The following is a 17414-nucleotide window of genomic DNA, read 5'->3' as shown; positions in this document are numbered from 1 at the left end:
ACAACACATCACTAAGGGCTTTTCATCCAGAAAAAAGGAGGTCATTGTCCCACTTTCCTCATCCCTCAATAGACCCATTATAGAATACAATGCCCCGTTTTGTATGTACCTCTCAAGACATCTGCAACAACTGGAAAGGCTGCAGAAATACCTCACTAAAAGAATCACAGGCCTAAAGCAGATGCCCTATGCTGACAGTCTAAAAAAACTCCACCCACACTCTGTCGCATATTGTCTTCTCAGAGGTGATTTCTGCTTAACATACAAGGCCATGTCAAACCCAGAGCTGTTGGACATGCTACACTTAAAGAAATCCCAATCCCTCAGAGACACATGCTCCAGGGATCTAAACCTTGTCATCACAATGAACAAAACATGCTGGAGGGATAGGTTCCTGACCCACAGACTCCCCAGGCTCTGGAATAAACTGCCCATACATGTCAAGCAGAGCGTCTCTTTGGCCCTCTTCAAAAGGAACCTTGATGATTGGTTGAGAGATAGGAAATTCACCCTGGGGATCATGTCAGTTGCCCTGTTAGACAGGGGTCCAGGGAAGTAAATACTTTGGGAAGAAATAGCCAGGGAATTGTTATGGCTACGCTTGTATAGGCCCTAGAGCCAACAGCCTAGTACCAACCTATGAACTTGTTTTTTTATTGACTTTGTACCCTTGAGTGATACTTAACTACACAGAGTGCAGATTATGCTTGTCTTCTGACATGAGGCCTGTGACAAATGCAAGCAGTGTTTGACTTTTGCTTGGTGGCTTTTGAGTTGTCTACCCTTAGTATAAATTTATCTTTGAAAGTGCCTTTCAATTTTATCTTAGCTCATCTCATCTATTCATTGTACTAGGTAATGAAGGATCAACACAAGGAAGGCCCTCCCCTTACTCTATTAAAATTTCATTTAGCCTATGTTGCCACTAAGTACTGGCTGTTTGATTATTTAGTGTGCTTTGGGCTTAACTTTAGTGGTTTAAAGTTAGAAAAGTTAGATCTGCTCCTAGTGAGAGTAGAATGTTGCCTGATCCCTTCTGTGTTGAAAATGACTGACAAAACCTTAGAGTTTGATTGCTATGACTGCCCAGTGGGTTATTTTGCTTGCTTAGTGTTCGTCTTTGCTCATATAAAGTTGCAAATGCTGGGTGATTACAGCAATGATTGCTGAGCCCTTCTGCTGAATCCAGATTTATTCACTGCTAGATAAGTACAGTGCTGTTTTGTACTTTACCTTGAAATATACACATATTGTTGCTATATTTTTGCATTATTGGTTGAGTGTTTGCTTTTTAACTGCTTTTTAGAGTTGATGTTTTTTCCACTGTATTTGGCTGCCAAGCTGAATCCAAATCCATCCACAGGTAAATAACTACTTCATATTGCTGTGTTGCACTCCATCTTGAAATATACTAGAAATGCTTTTATATTTGTGTATTATTTTCAGAGTTTTTCCATTCATATCTATTTTAATGTGCTTTTGTTTTTTGGTACTGTAATCAAACACTGAGTTTCTGCTTTTCTGCCTGATTCAAGTATTGGCTGCTTGCTTTACTGTTTTAACTCTGTTACATGCAGCAATTTGGGCTTCATTTTACTGGTTTAAAGTTATAAAAGTTAGGTCTACCCTCTAGGGTCAGTAGAGTGTAGCATGGTGTCTTATGTGCTGAGAATCATTGTGGAAACCTTTGAGTATGACTGTTGTGATTGGCCAGTGGGCTATTTTGCCTGCTTACTGTTTTTCTCTGTCTGTATAAAGTTACTGCATTTTGTGCAGAGGCTGTTAGCAATGTTCTGTAAAGACACAGGTGCATACAATTTCAATTTCCCTATAAATCCACACCTAAGAGTTCCTAAGCATGTCTGTTTAATGAGCACCAGGTTTGAATGAGTAGGGACCTTGTTCTGTCAGATTAGACTAAGATTGTCCTTCTTACCCAACTAGCCCTCTATCAAATCTGTTCTCTCTCACAGAGCTACAAAAGGACAGCAAAGAATCCCTTGTTACCAAACCCCTTGTAAGCCACTCTCTCTCTCTCTCTCTCTCTATATATATATATATATATATATATATATATACATACACACACACACACACACACACACACACACACACACACACACACACACACATACACACACACACACACACACACACACACACACACACACATATATATATATATATATATATATATATATATATATATAGTTATATATGTACCTAAATCCATGGATCTGCACTTTCCTACTGTCTTTGTAGTCAGCTTGGTAGCAATGGGTACCCTGAGACAATGCAGAAATTGTCCCATGTTTTCTGACAACTGCTTAATTCTCAAACAATATCACATAATATGCAAGACGTACTTAAACACTGTCTCCGGAGGCAAGTCTCTTACATACAGCCACTACAAATCTCAAAGAGTTTATCTAAAGCACACAACACTACACAATACCTGCCACAGACATTACAGGACAAACAGACATACCCACATATGCTGCGACATTTAGCATTAATTTACCCTAAACATCTCATAGACCTTCCAAATGTAATTGCAATAAGCACCCTCAGCAACCTCAAAAACACAATACAAAAGCAATACCCACCACAACACATTCAGCCTCAATTCACAATGTCTCTTCATCTAAGCATATAAAGCAGACTACCACACAATCCAACATTTTGGTCCTAGGAGCATAAATTGTGAGGCATACTGATGCCCCGTTCACCAGGCTGAGAAATGAGAGGGTTAAGGTCAATTGCCTAAGAGGGACCAGAATTCACCAGCTCATGCAAGCTCTCAGGTCACTGAACCACAAGTACCAGTATAACTCAGTCACAGTCCATGAGGGAATAAATGATCTAAAAATACGTCCCTGGCCTATTTGAAGGTAGACATGGATGCATTGAATTGTGTCCCAGACCAGTACAGCATTCTACCTTTCTAAGGATGATGCCACAATATGAACAAAAAAATAATTGATTTTAATAACCGGTTTAGTTTTTGGTGTCATTCAAAGGGGGTATAATATTTGATGGCCTGGTAGGATATGGTTGACAGACCATGATGCTTTGCCAGAGTTGTCTGTACATGTCCCCTCTAGGTTTTCAAATATTTGCTAAAACCTTGTCCGTCCTATAATGCCTTTTTTAAACCAACCCAGAATATTCTAATGGTGATACTGGTCAATGCCAAGAATCTAAACAAGAAGCATGCTCCAAATATTCCTTTTCTAACTGCACTATAAGTTTGACCAGTATAAAACTTACTACAAGGGCACTTAACACAATAAATTGAACCTACCTTATAATAATTCAAAGAAATAGAAATGACCACCTTACGGTGATTAATATATTGTAAATGAGAACAATCCCAACAAGGGCAAACAGAACATCCCTTAAATTGTGAGGACTTGACAGAGTCCACAAATAAACCTGAATGGACCAAAACATCCATTAGAGAGTAGGAGTTTCTATAAGACATCATTAAACTGTCTTTAAGTAACAAAGAGAGATCATCTCTCCAAAACTATACCAATGATGTTTCAAAACATGAGAAATTTCCTCTACAAAGGGAACATACCTAGTAACAAAATAAACATCTTCTCTAATGCATCTGTTAATTTTATTTATTATTTGTTAACCGGGAAAGTCCAACTTGGAACAAAGCCAATTTTCACTGGAGGCCCAAGGAGAAATGCTCCAGATGCATGTCTTTGTAACATGGGAGGAAACCGGAGCACCCATAGAAAACCCACACAAATGCAGGGAGGACATGCAGACTCCACACAGAAGGCACCCCAACCAAGAAATGAACCAGAGAACTTCTTGCTGTGAGGCAACAACACTACCACTGCACCACTGCACCATCCAGTTAAAAGTTTACTCATCACCTTTTCAATTTCTGTCTAACCTTAGCCATACAGACAGAATAAGCCTGCTGCAAAAAGAAAGGCATCCTAAATCATAGTTTCTATGAAAAAGATGCAGCCAAATATCTAAGGCAGCACTATTAAAGTCTTCATCCTCTGCAAATATTCTATGAGCCTTAAGAAGCTCCCCATAGGCCAAAGATTTTAAAAGATTGGGGGGTTAAGTCAAGGCCAAAAGAAAAGCATTCACCCACTGTTGATTTCCTAAACATCTCAGTCACAAATGTATTACTATTTTTAACATAAATTGGTGACTCTAAATACTCAGTGACACTCTGCTGACAAATTATAAGCAAACTGAAGTAAATATCTGTTATTACAAATCCTACTAAAAACACATAAATTCATTCTGAGTGCCTTTAACTATAAAAAATCATCAGTATAACGTGCATAAAATTAACCTTATTTTTATAATAAAAAATTAGAATAAATGCACTGCTGCTCAAATAAAGGCATAAATAAATTAACATAATGGGGGCAAATTTAGACCCCATTGCTGTATCTCTAAATTGTAAATAACAACCCCATTAAAAAAATGAGTAAGACTAAATCCAAATAAGACCATAATGAAATCCTTGGTGGGGGTGGGGGGCAGGTAGGGCATAAAGAAAAGTCCCTGGAGGTAGAGGGATTGCTGGTATACCTTATGTGGATGTGGGGTTTGGGGGCCAGGCCAGTACAAATGAAGTTGGATGAGACCAGAAATAAATGAATAGATAAATAAATAAATAAAAAGGAAGACTAGCAAAGTGAAAACAATCAGAAAAGTGAACCAGAGGAGCCTATTAACTTGCAGCATTTGTTTATCCTGCTCTGTTGCAAGGAATTGCTTATCTGATAATACTTTGTCCTCAAATGCCCTAACGATCTTATCCCGTCAGTGGCAAAACTTCCACTGATATAACCAGGAGATGTACACCCAGGGATAGCTTGTTAAAAAATAATCCATCTGGCATCTCAAATTTTCAGGAGAGACATCATTAAAAAAATAAAGAAAAAACATGTGGACCTTTAGAAAAGTCAGATATAAGAGAACAAAAATACACTGCTTGAAGTTAGCAGCGAGCAGTCTTCCTGAAAAAAATCTGAAGAACCATTTTTTTCAGAGTGGGTGGTGGATAGAAGAACATCTTGAGAAAGTATTAACAATGGTAAGGGAACTAAGGAATGCAATGGTAAAAACTCTGTACCCATGAACTACCACGTAGGCGGTAGTCTACTTAACACTGAATGTGTGATAAGAGACCTTGGGAACCAGGTGGACAGTAGTCTCTCCTTTGATAGTCACATCGCCACAGTAGTCAGGAAGTCCTTCTACATGGCACACCTCATCATAAAAGAGTTATCATCCAGGAAAAAAGAGGTCATTGTTCCCCTCGACTTGACACTCATTAGATCCATCATAGAGTACAACGACCCTTTTGGAATGTACCTTACAAGACATCTGCAGCAGCTGGAAAGGCCACAGAAGTACCTCACAAAGAGAACTGGCCTCAAACAAATGCCCTACACTGACAATTTCAAAAAACTCCAGCTTTATTCCATAGCATATCGCCTTCTCCGAGGTGATCTCTGCCTAACATATAAAGCTATGTCAAACCCAGAGCTGTTGGATATGCTACACCTAAAGAAATCCCTCCGAGCTACACACTCGAGGGACCTAAACCTTGTCACCACAATAAACAGGACATGTTGGAGGGATAGATTCCTGTCCCAGAGACTTCCCATACTCTGGAACAGGCTACCCATCTATGTCAAGCAAAGTTCTTCATTAGCACTCTTCAAGAAAAATCTTGATGAGTGGATGGGAAATAGGAAATACACCCCGGGGATCACTTCTGTGTCTCTGCTCAACAGTGGCACAGGAAAATAACTTTCTTGGGTGGCGGAAGCCAGGGAACCTTGTTGGCTAGGCTTATGTAGGCCCTTGGGCCGATAGCCTAGCACCTACCTATGAACCTACCTATGAAAGCAAAGCAGTTGTGTAGGGAAGACGAGAATATTCAGTAAGTAGGAAAATGCATAGTCCAATCAGGCCTTTTCTACCTTAATATCTTCTTGCAAAAAGTTACTTCCTACAACTACATAATCTAGTTTGGCTAGAGCAGAAATACTCTTTTTTTCTCATTACATATATTTTCCCCATTTCTCCTTCATGTGTTATTTTTTAGTTCCTCTTGAAGATCTCTTAAGTTGTCATTTGTGCTCAAGCACACTTGGTACACTTAACAACACAAGGCCCGTTTCTGATGACCTCCACTGTACTGCAAGCTCTTCACTGTAATCAGGAACATTTGAATGAATGTGTGTGTGTGTGTGTGTGTGTGTGTGTGTGTGTGTGTGTGTGTGTATACAGAAAATATTAAGAAAGCATGGGCAAATAACTGGAATAGGTAACAATGATACATAAACCTGCAATATGTTGTCATAGAATAAAAGCACAAAAGCTAATGCTGACGTGAAACTTTTACAGCTACTATGCAATAAGTTATTACCGATATGTGCATTCTTTCTCCATGCACTGCTGTAATATAACCCTGTTATAAGTGATACCCAAGCTTCCACAGAACATCAGTAGGGAATTACTAAGCAAACACAGCACTCCATTCCTCATAACCTGCCCCACTACAAAAACATATAAAGAGACTACTCTTAATTGGTACTTATTCACCTTTTGCCATTGGAAAGCCACTCTTGAGACCCATGTCAGCACAAAAAAACACTGTGCACTAAGGTGTTAATCCACAGTAAATTACTTTTATTCCCTAGTTGCTTACTGCATTTCCTTTCATATAATGACAGAAAAAGCAGATAACGGTAAATAAGGTTATCTAATGGGGCTGTATGACAGGGTAAATGCAGTGCCTGTTAGTTATGCTAATTTTCTTCGCAATGTGAGTTTATGGTATTTTTTTATGAATGCAGTAACAGTTTAGGTTGAGAAACAAACTCATTACAGCAAACAAATTAAAAATAAGTATGAGTTACAGTAAACTGTGTCACAAATATGTCTGTAAACCATTAAAATTAAGCTGTGCATTTATATAAACCTTAATTTTACTGGTATATCTTTGGAAGTTGTATAGCATTCCTTATACTCAATTTCAAAGCAAATGCATTGCGGAGATACTAACAAAAACCACTCCAAGCTCAGCAGCAATTCATGTGTAGCTGTGACTAATCCCAAGTGCTACTGGACTGCTACAATGGCATGTTATGTGAAGTAGCTTTACAAAACTGTGCCACAGGATTTTTTGCATCAACTGAAACAGCTACAATACATGGTTTGAACAAAAAAAAAAAGCTTTAATTTTTACTGTTGACTAACTGTTAATATGTCAGTTGTTTTTAACATTCAGTAATCTGCTAACACTCACTTGGCATTTAGAGGAAATAATGTGCCTACTATGGAGAAACACATTCACATTTGCACTGAATGTCTGCTCATTTAACTCCTACTTTCTTCTAGAAATGTTTGCTATACCTCTCAGCACATGCTAATTATTGCATTTCTTTCACATGACATTTTCAGTATTTAATAACAGTCGTTGGAGATCAAGCTTTCCATTGTACTAAACTGACAGAAAATAACTACCTAGGCAAAACTAGATATGCAAAAAAAACTGCTTCAAGCGCTGCCAAAGAACAAATATTGTTGCTTAGGCAATGCCAGACAAGTATCAATCTCTAGGCACATGCTGCATTTAGGAAGTAGAGTTTACTTCTGAGATGAAGATTTAACCCACAGATTTGCAACATAATGCTTTGCCAGAGATGGCCTGCACCTGTCGCCCCTGGGATTCCGGATACTGGCTAAGGCTCTTGCCACCCCTATACTGCCTTTTTTAGGCAAGTTTCAAATGACAAATTCACCACCGTAACAGGTACAAGCAAGCAAAATCTGCGGGCAATGCTACTCAATGCTGGAAGTCTAAACCTCAAAATGCACTCACTCGAGGCACTCCTTAAAATGGAGAACATCGACATCTGTGCAGTGACAGAGACCTGGTTCAAGGCTCCAGAGAGCACTCCTGCATTACCAGGCTATAGTTTGTACCACACCTTTCTGCCACCTAACCTGGACTGAAACACTAAAGGCCATTTTCATTAAGGATATCCACACCTTCAGGCTAGCTGCTCAGCATAATGCATCCGAGATTATTCAAGTGCAACTAACTCTGGGAAAGACCTCAGTCCAAATTGTAACTTGCTACAGATCCCCCACCATACCCCAGGATTCCCACTCCTCATTTCTTGATGCACTGGAAAATATTAGGGTACAACCCAACACCCTAATAATGGGCAACTTCAACTACCCCACCATTAACTGGGAAAACTACTCCTGTACCAACTCTTTTGCTCAACGTTTTCTGGAATTCATAAATTCCAATGCCTTGGATCAACTTATTCACACCCCCACCAAGGGCAGCAATATCTTAGACCTGGTCATCACCAACATGGGAGACTGGTGTTCCACACCAGAGGTCAATTCCTCATTGGTCAGATCTGACCACAAGCTAATCACCCTAGACATCCACATCCCGCCCACACCCCCCATTAGGGAAACCACCGTAAAACATTTCTCCAAAGCCAACTTCATGCTTCTTAAGACAGAAGTGGCAAACTTCACGACACCCATGCAGATGGACAATAGAGGTACGACTGCTGAATCCTGCACAAATGCACTTTATAAGCACTTACACTAGTGCATGGATCGTTATATCCCTAACAGAACAAAGATGATATCCTCCAAAAAAAGGAAACCAATCTAGTGGTCTCCTGCCATAAACAAACTTTACAACAGAAGAAAGAAACTGTTGCAAAAAAAGAGTAAAATCCCATGATTGGAGGAACTCCCTGGTCAGCCTCAGTAAGCTGTGATCCCTCATAAAATCCTCCAAAGCTAGTTACAAAAACAAAATCGCCACTGATTCTAAAGACAACCACAAAGCATTCTACAGCTATGTCATGAATCTCAATGGTAACATTAAGATCTGCTCTGAGTTACAGCACAGTGGCACTAAATATACAGAACCAACTGATATTGCCAACATCCTGGCAGACAGGTTCAGTGCTAACTTTACCCCCTCCTCACCCCCTAAAGAGCCTATCTCCATACCAGAAGAATGCAAAGTTCCTGTAATCAAGACTGCACAGGTAAAAAACACACTCTTCAAAGCTAAGAAAACAGCATCTATGGGACCTGACAACATCCCAGGCTGCATTCTACATGAACTACAGAATGAACTGGCACCCCACATAAGCATCATGTTCAATCATAGCCTCACCTCAGGCTTTGTGTCCACTGAATGGCACACAGAGATGGTTATCCCACTCCACAAAGGGGGAGCCACCATGGACTCCTAGAATTACCGCCCCATTAGCCTGACGAGCCTCGTCTGCAAGGCCATGGAACGTATCATCATGGAACTTATAACAAAGACATTGGTAATCTCCAAACTCTGGACCCTACCCAGTTCAGCTTTGTAAAAGGCAGATCATGTGTCCTAAACCTGATAGGCTTCTTTGAAGCAGTCACCAAAGGTGTAAACGAGGGTAAGGTGGTTCACACAGCTTATTTAGATCTTGCCAAGGCTTTTGACATCATCTCTCACTCTGGAATTATAGATAAACTCACTAAACTTGGTATAAATCCCTATGTCACAAGATGGGTTGTCAACTGGCTCACTGACAGAACCCACACTGTGAACGTAGTAGACTCCAAATCCGACTTCAGACCAGTGACAAGTGGAGTACCACAGGGTTCAGTCCTGGGTCCTCGCCTGTTTGGTATCTACTTCTCTAAAGTTTAGGCTAACACAGAAGGTTTTTGGCTAACGAAGTTCACAGATGACTGCAAACTAGGAGCCATAATTGAAACTCTTAACAATGCGGACATCCTACAAAAGGGCCTCATTGAGACACTCACTGAGACAGATGCCTAGTGACAAAGCCATGGCCTCAAGCTCAATACCAAAAAGTGCATTGTCATCCCCTTTGGTGAAAACTCTGTATCCATGAACTACCACATAGGTGGTAGTCTACTTAACACTGAAAGTGTGATAAGAGACCTTGGAACACAGGTGGACAGTAGTCTCTCCTTTGGTAATCACATCACCACAGTAGTCAGGAAATCCTTCTACATGGCACACCTCATCACAAAAGGTTTCTCATCCAGGAAAAAAGAGGTCATTGTTCCCCTCTACTCATCACTTATTAGACCCATTATAGAGTACAACAATTTGATATGTACCTCACAAGACATCTACATCAACTGGAAAGACCGCAGGAATACCTCACAAAAAGGATTACCGGCCTCAAACAGATGCCCTACGCACACCGTCTCCAAAAACTCCAACTTTACTCTGTCGCATATTGTCTACTCAGAGAAGATCTCTGCCTAACATGTAAAGCTATGTCAAACTCAGAGCTGTTGGACATGCTCCACTTAAAGAAATCCCAATCCCTCTGAGCTGCATGCTCTAGAGACTTAAACCTTCTCACCACAATAAACAGAACATGTTGGAGGGATAGATTCCTATCCCAGAGACTTCCCATACCCTGGAACAAACTACCTATCTATATCAAACAAAGCTCTTCATTAGCATTATTTAAGAAAAATCTTGATGATTGGATGGGAAATAGGAAATTCACCCCGGGGATCACCTCTGTGGCTCTGCTCGACAGGGCCACAGGAAAATAATTTTCTTGGGTGGAAAAAGCCAGGATAGCTTTTTGGCTAAGCTTATATAGGCCCTAGGGCCAATAGCCTAGTACCTACCTATGAACCTATGAACCTATAAACACAGCACAGCTACAATGGCATTTGTTATAATGACATCCCAGATGCACAGAATTGAATGACAGCTTTCTAGCTTGCATACTGTAACCTCTGCTTACATAATAACTTATTAAGCAGTTACTTAAATGCCAGTAAATTCTGTATTTAAAATCTAAATCACATGAACAACTTAATAAGATGTGTAGCCATGCTACTATACTTGTCTGTATCAGTCAGAATTCTGTATCATGAATTTCAGAGAATTTTCATCAAATAATACAAACCAATATGTGAAAAAGAGTTTGGCCATGATATGCTGCTACAAATGACACATTATGTGGAGTAGATTTCTAGAACTGGCCACAGAAAACCATCCAAGTCTTACCTTAATAGCTGAAGCTGTGCAAGGACTAGACATGAGGTTTGTCATCATATCGGTGCTTGTGGTAGTACAAGTAGAAACTGATGGTGACGGAAGACGAGAAGGAACCACTGGGAGGGGTAAAAGACCGGGCCTGCTGTTATTGCAGTTACTGTTGGTAGTGCTGTTACAGTTTGTGCTGCTGACATGATTACCATTAGAGTTGCGTTCCCGACGGTCCCACCCACTACGATAATCTCTTTCAAACCGGCTATGGTGCCGTGACATCTCTCTAAGAAGCCGTAATTCTACTCAGAGGATACTGCAGGTCCTTCCTGAAAAAAATGGTAAAAGAAAAATAATAGGGTAAATCAATATTTTGTGTGTGAAGGTTGCAAACAAAATTTTATTAGTTCACTAAATATTTTGCCAACTTGATATGCAGCTTCCTATTTCTTTCCCAGATTCTGTATGTAATGAGCATCCTATGTTAAATGTTTTGCTAAGACTGTCTCTGCATAATGAAAGCAAATTCTGTGCTACAGCAGAAAGAAGTAACATTGACGACTTCAGTATATTTACTAGATATTTTTTCTCAAATTAAATTGTATCCTGCTGCCTCTTGCTCAAAGGTAAGCAGAATGTTTAAATCATAATGCTAATGCATGCAGCATTACAAAGTCAGGATTCTGTAGTAAGGCTGCATGTTCTCCATCTGTGTAGGTTTCCTCTGTATACTCTCTTTTACTTAACATTCCAAAGATATGTAGGTGTGTGCATGTGTATGTATGCAGGTGTGTGTGTGTGTGTGTGTGTGTGTGTGTGTGTGTGTGTGTGTGTGTATGTCTGTGAGATATGGAAAACATCTGGCAGTCAACTTTCTTTCCTACTTGCTAGTAAATATTGTAAACAGTGGTACGTGTAAATGCAGTCACTAAATGAAACAGATGGATATATTCTATTCTAACAGCACTGAATGAATAGCTTCTAGAGTTACAGATAGATTAAATAAATCTCACTGGGAGTAAATCATAAAACGTGGATAAAACTCACACATACATGTGGAGAACATGCCCAGATATCTAGATTGCACCTGGTGGGGGGGGGACCATTGTTTCTCTATTGGGCAGATAATAGCTGAAGTAGTTCTGCCCTCACTTTTTTGGGATGTATGTATGTATGTATAGATGGATGGATATATGGAAGGATGTATATTTAGGACTGGAGGATACTACAGGTACACACTGCGGCGGGCAGGGCAAGTAAACTTTTACCAGCAGTACAGCAATGTCATTCTCTCAATGCCAAAAAAGGGTAAAGGTTGAGAGGTATGTTACATCAGTTGGTGAGGTAGTAGCAAAATATTTACTTAACGAAAACTGAAATTTCACATAGTCCTTACCCTTATAAACTCTGTATGTAGGTGCACAAAGTTACAGACACCCATGCACCCATACAAGAGTTCACACACAGGATGCCCAGAGACACACAGAGGCAAATAGAGATAGAGAGGGAGAGAGAGACACACACACACACAAACACACAAACACACAGACACACACCCCCATCCCCACACACAGGGTCTGCTCCTTCAGATTAAAATGCAAAACCACTAAAGTCATTTAACACAAAACTTATACATTTCTTCATTCAACCTATACCTTCAAGTACATAAAAGCTCTAAAACTATCCACTTAAAGTGTACAGGAATTTAGGAAATATGTCAGAACTGAAAATGTGTTTTTGCAGGGAGCAAGCCCCTTTGCACCTCTTAAGGGAGTTTACTCTATTCCCATATTTATTATATATTGCCATTTTGAGGTCACGCTAACTCTGAGAAACTGCATAATGATTATTTGCTTTTCTGTCCCAGCTGTCTGTGTCAGTGGTATACTATACTGTAAGCTTAAACAGATGGCTGCAGTAAGTAGCAATCAATGAGAGTAAGACAGCAATGTGTCAGTCTGACACACTCAAGCAAACAGCAGCCCAAGCAATGTGAGGTAAGCCACACACAAAAACACTCACTCAGTCAGACACACACACAAGGACAGACACAAAACGATTTTGGTAAACTGAAGCAGTGGTTAGCATACGGCTATTAAGGTTCATTAAGACGCAACATAGACTTGATGACAATGTTTACAACAGACAGAAGCAGGTGGTTAGGTGTGTGTGTGTGTGTGTGTGTGTGTGTGTGTGTGTGTGTGTTTGTGTGTGTTTACTAAACAGGAGATAGATGATTATGACTGTGTCTCTGACCATAACTACCTGTTAAATGTTCAAGAAATGGATGGCAACAAATTCAACTGGAAAGCAGAACAGAAAGACCCTTAAGAAGTGAAACTTGACATCCGTTTTGATAAAATGTAACTACTCGGTTATGATCATATAAGCATACGCATTATTCTTTGTAGTACACAGAAATGCAGCAGCTCCATGTGCTACTACTTACAAAGCCAAACAGAAACGTGTAGGAGCACTAACTATTAAAGCAGAATAGCGGGGAAGGGTGCTTAAAGTTTGTGGAGTTCAACAATCAGTAGTACTCATGCGTTTCTCTAAACAGATTCGTGACAATTTGTTATCCCACAAAAGGTGAATTAAAGGTCATAAATGTATTCATACATATATATATATATCTCTATATCTATCTATCTATATATATATATATATATATATATATATATATATATATATATGTTTACTATGGAAATGTCGAAAGCTAAATGGTTGAACATGGATTGGTTGAAATCACTATCTGCAGGAATTAAAAAAGTTGAAACTGTTTTAGTCGAAACTCATAATGTCGAATTGCCCATTTCTCCACTATAGTGCGATCTTGGAGTTGGAGTTGGTATATATATAAGTAGGGGGGTGCAGGGGGCACACCTGCAAAATAGTAGAGATGGGCTAATTATTTTTCAACTAAATGATTTCTGACGTTATTCACTTTCAATGTTGTGACTTCTTGACATTATATTTCAACCAAATGATGACCATTAGACCTTATTGCATTTGACATTTCCATAGTAAACCTATATATATATATATATATATATATATATATATATATATATATATATATATATATGTTATTTGATTATTAGAACGTATCGGCATTGTCGAGCCCAATCAGGCGATAAGGTCGGAATAGCGAGGGAGGAGGCATAAAAATAGTTTTACAGGATACCGGTATAGGGGCATTACACATGGTAGTAGTACCCGGGTACTGTGCACCCTACCTCCATTGATTATACTGCCTTCGACATTTGTGTCGAATCTTATTATGCATTCTACTATATCACGCTAAATCGAAAGTCGCGTCAAGTAATTAATAAGTAAATATATATATATATATATATATATATATTTATATATATATATATATATACACACATACATACACAATAGACTCCCTGTTATTCGGCCTCCTCTTTAACCGGCCATCAAATTTCTGCTGTAGCCTTAGCAAAAGACAACAGAGAAGAACAACACTTCCCCCTCCTATGGGCTAAATAATGACAGACATTTGAGTTTTAGACTTCATATTTGTTAGAAAAATGCATGCTAACACAAATCCTCCTGTTATTCTAGCTGATATATAACCTATAAATGCTATTTTGTATACTTTTTCTGCTTAACCAGTCATTTGTTTATCCAGCCTAAGGTACGGTCTCAGCGAGATCAGATAAGAGGGAGTCTACTATATATAATATGAGTATGTAAGGTATTACAGAGACCACATATCATTGTGCCATAAATAATCATAAAAATAAATTGAGACTGTTTTCTGTTGAAAATATAACTGAAAAAGGAAACTAGTGTTTTGTATGAGGCAATCTCCTTCCTGTTCCCCGCTCCCTTGTAACTTAACATCATTTCTCTCCAGTATAGTACAATGGGGGGGGGGATAAACTTCCTTAACCCAGCTATTCACTGATTTCACATTAGATCACCCCAGTTTTATTACTTCACCTATCAACAAAACATGAATCAATATGAAAGTGTGATAATTCTTATTTCAGTGATCTAACCACTCAACAATAGCAACTCAACCTTTATATCAACCAAAACAAATCTCCAAAAAATAATATCAGGCTTAATAAACAATAAAAAGCCAAAAATAAAACAATAAAAGGCCAAAAACAAAACAAAGTTCAACTCAAACAGAAGTAAACTTTACTTCTACTCCCGCAAACCCAATACACATATTAACTTGCATGTGTACCATGGCTACCTTAGTACAAGTAACATTTAACTGTGCTTGTTTCAAACTTAATTTTGTTTAGGAGTATCTGTCTATGTGTGTGTATAAATGTATGGGATTACGTACTGTGGTTGACACAGCAAAATAACAATGGCAAGAACATCGACCACAAAAGGATGACAACACAAATATTGACAGTCAACTGCTCATGTGCGAGGAAATTCCTCACTGCATGCAAATAAAAAAAAAAATAGCATTGTTTTTTCACTCCCTGCTAATTTTATACAGTAAGTCTGAGACTTCATAATTCCTAGGGAATGGGAACATTCCCTCACCCAGGGATTGTCAAGCCAACACCTGTATGTGTTGACCAAATATGGTCAATGAAGCAGCTATTGACATTTTGTTGCTTCGACCAAATTCAGGAGCCCCATATATGTGTATGTATATATATATATATATATATATATATATATATATATATATATATATATATATATATATATATATATATATATATATATATATATATATATATATATATATATATATATATATATATATATATATATATGTGTGTGTGTGTGTGTATGTATATATATATATATATATATATATATATATATATATATATATATATATATATGTGTGTGTGTGTGTGTGTGTATGCAAGTATGTAATGTACACAGTGAATGGCCCCTCTTTATTTAGGTGCTAATGCTGAAAAAACAGCATAATACAGTGAACTTGTTGTAGATACATGACATACTTTTGTGTTGGTTTTCCATTATTTTCTTTAGGCACTACGTGAGACCAACAGGGAGGGTGTAGGACAAGTCCCTGATGGGAAAATTATTGGCAGATGTCAGGGAAAAGTCTGCATCAAGGTATTTAATGTAGACTGTAAAGCATTCATATTGACTGGTGTATACTACAAGGTGTGCAGAGATTGGACAGTGCAGTGGTGCAGAGGTAGCATTGCCGCCTCACAGCAAGAGGTTTTCTGGTTCAATTCTTAGCTGGGTTGCCTTCTGTGTGAAGTCTGCATGTCCTCCCTGCATCTCTGTGATTTTCCTCAGGGTACTTTGGTTTCATCCCATGTCACAAAGACATGCGTCTGGAGTGTTTCTCCCTGATCCTCTGCTGAAGATTGGCTCTGTTCCAAGTCAGACTTTCCTGGTAAACAAATGTTAAATAAATAAAGATGTGTATATTCTGTATAATGAAATTCCCTGGACACACATACCCTGAGAATTTACGCTACAGCTTATGCTTCATTATACCCCCAGAGTGATCAGTTCATTACCTCACAATTTTCTGTCTATATATCACAGTACTTCATGCAATACACCTGAAGGCATTTTCTTGTCCTGATACTGGAGATACTTCAGTGCCTGCTTGAAACAGACACCTGTGGAGACAAAGGGTTGAACTGGGCTAGGCATATAAGGGCCCTAGGGCTGTTAGCTTAGTAATGTCCTATGATACAAGGACAAATATGACCTTTTTCACAGGGGATGAAAAGGTAAAGATGCTTGAAGAACTCTGAGTTCAGTGGAGAAATAACCAACATCTTATATATTTTTTTATTTATTAACCAGGTAAGTCCAATGGACACATGTCCCTTTTCATGTGCAATCTGGTTATACTGTCTAAGTGATTTGCTCAGTCACACAGCAGGCAAATGGAGACTGTGGGAAATCAAACAGAAGAGTGCAGAGTGGAGCTCATTATCAACTCATAACCAGAATCTCTGCACTAACAAACAGATTTTAAACAAATGCAATTATGTTATATTATATTATGTTGCACTAATAAATTAGGACTGTGTTCATCTGTAAGTAATAGGCTATGTGCCCTTGTGGGCCATTTTAGGTCTAGGCAATTTCCCTTTCAAAAGTGAGAATTAAACCTGTACAACCTTATGTCTGTGAGGTAAGCATATTACTCATTATGCCAACCCCCAACTCTCCTTATGTCAACCCCAGCACTCCTAGATGGGAATCAAACCCACAATCCCTGGCTTAGGAAACATCCCTGGTTTGGCACCTATGTCTCTAATGGACACAGGCAGTCTGTAAACGGTTTATCTGCAAAGTCCTAGCTTGTAAAAGTTTCATCTCCCAGGCC

The 17414-nt window shown here is 38.9% G+C and overlaps 1 protein-coding gene across 4 annotated transcripts in view; it reads right to left on the bottom strand.

Moving 5' to 3' along the window:
* Positions 1 to 17414, bottom strand: part of KLHL29 (kelch like family member 29) — a 2735259-nt gene that overhangs the window by 1412077 nt on the left and 1305768 nt on the right. For all 4 annotated transcript variants that reach the window (XM_044062747.1, XM_044062745.1, XM_044062748.1 and 1 more), the window contains one exon: positions 11099 to 11409. In XM_044062747.1, coding sequence (XP_043918682.1) covers positions 11099 to 11362 — 264 coding nt within the window. In that variant the 5' untranslated portion in view covers positions 11363 to 11409. The remainder of the gene's footprint in view (positions 1 to 11098; positions 11410 to 17414) is intronic.

Source organism: Protopterus annectens, chromosome 2.part1, assembly GCF_019279795.1.
Source record: "Protopterus annectens isolate FY-2018-M chromosome 2.part1, PAN1.0, whole genome shotgun sequence".
Lineage (NCBI taxonomy): Eukaryota > Metazoa > Chordata > Ceratodontiformes > Protopteridae > Protopterus > Protopterus annectens.
This window is presented reverse-complemented; position numbering and strand designations above follow the sequence as displayed.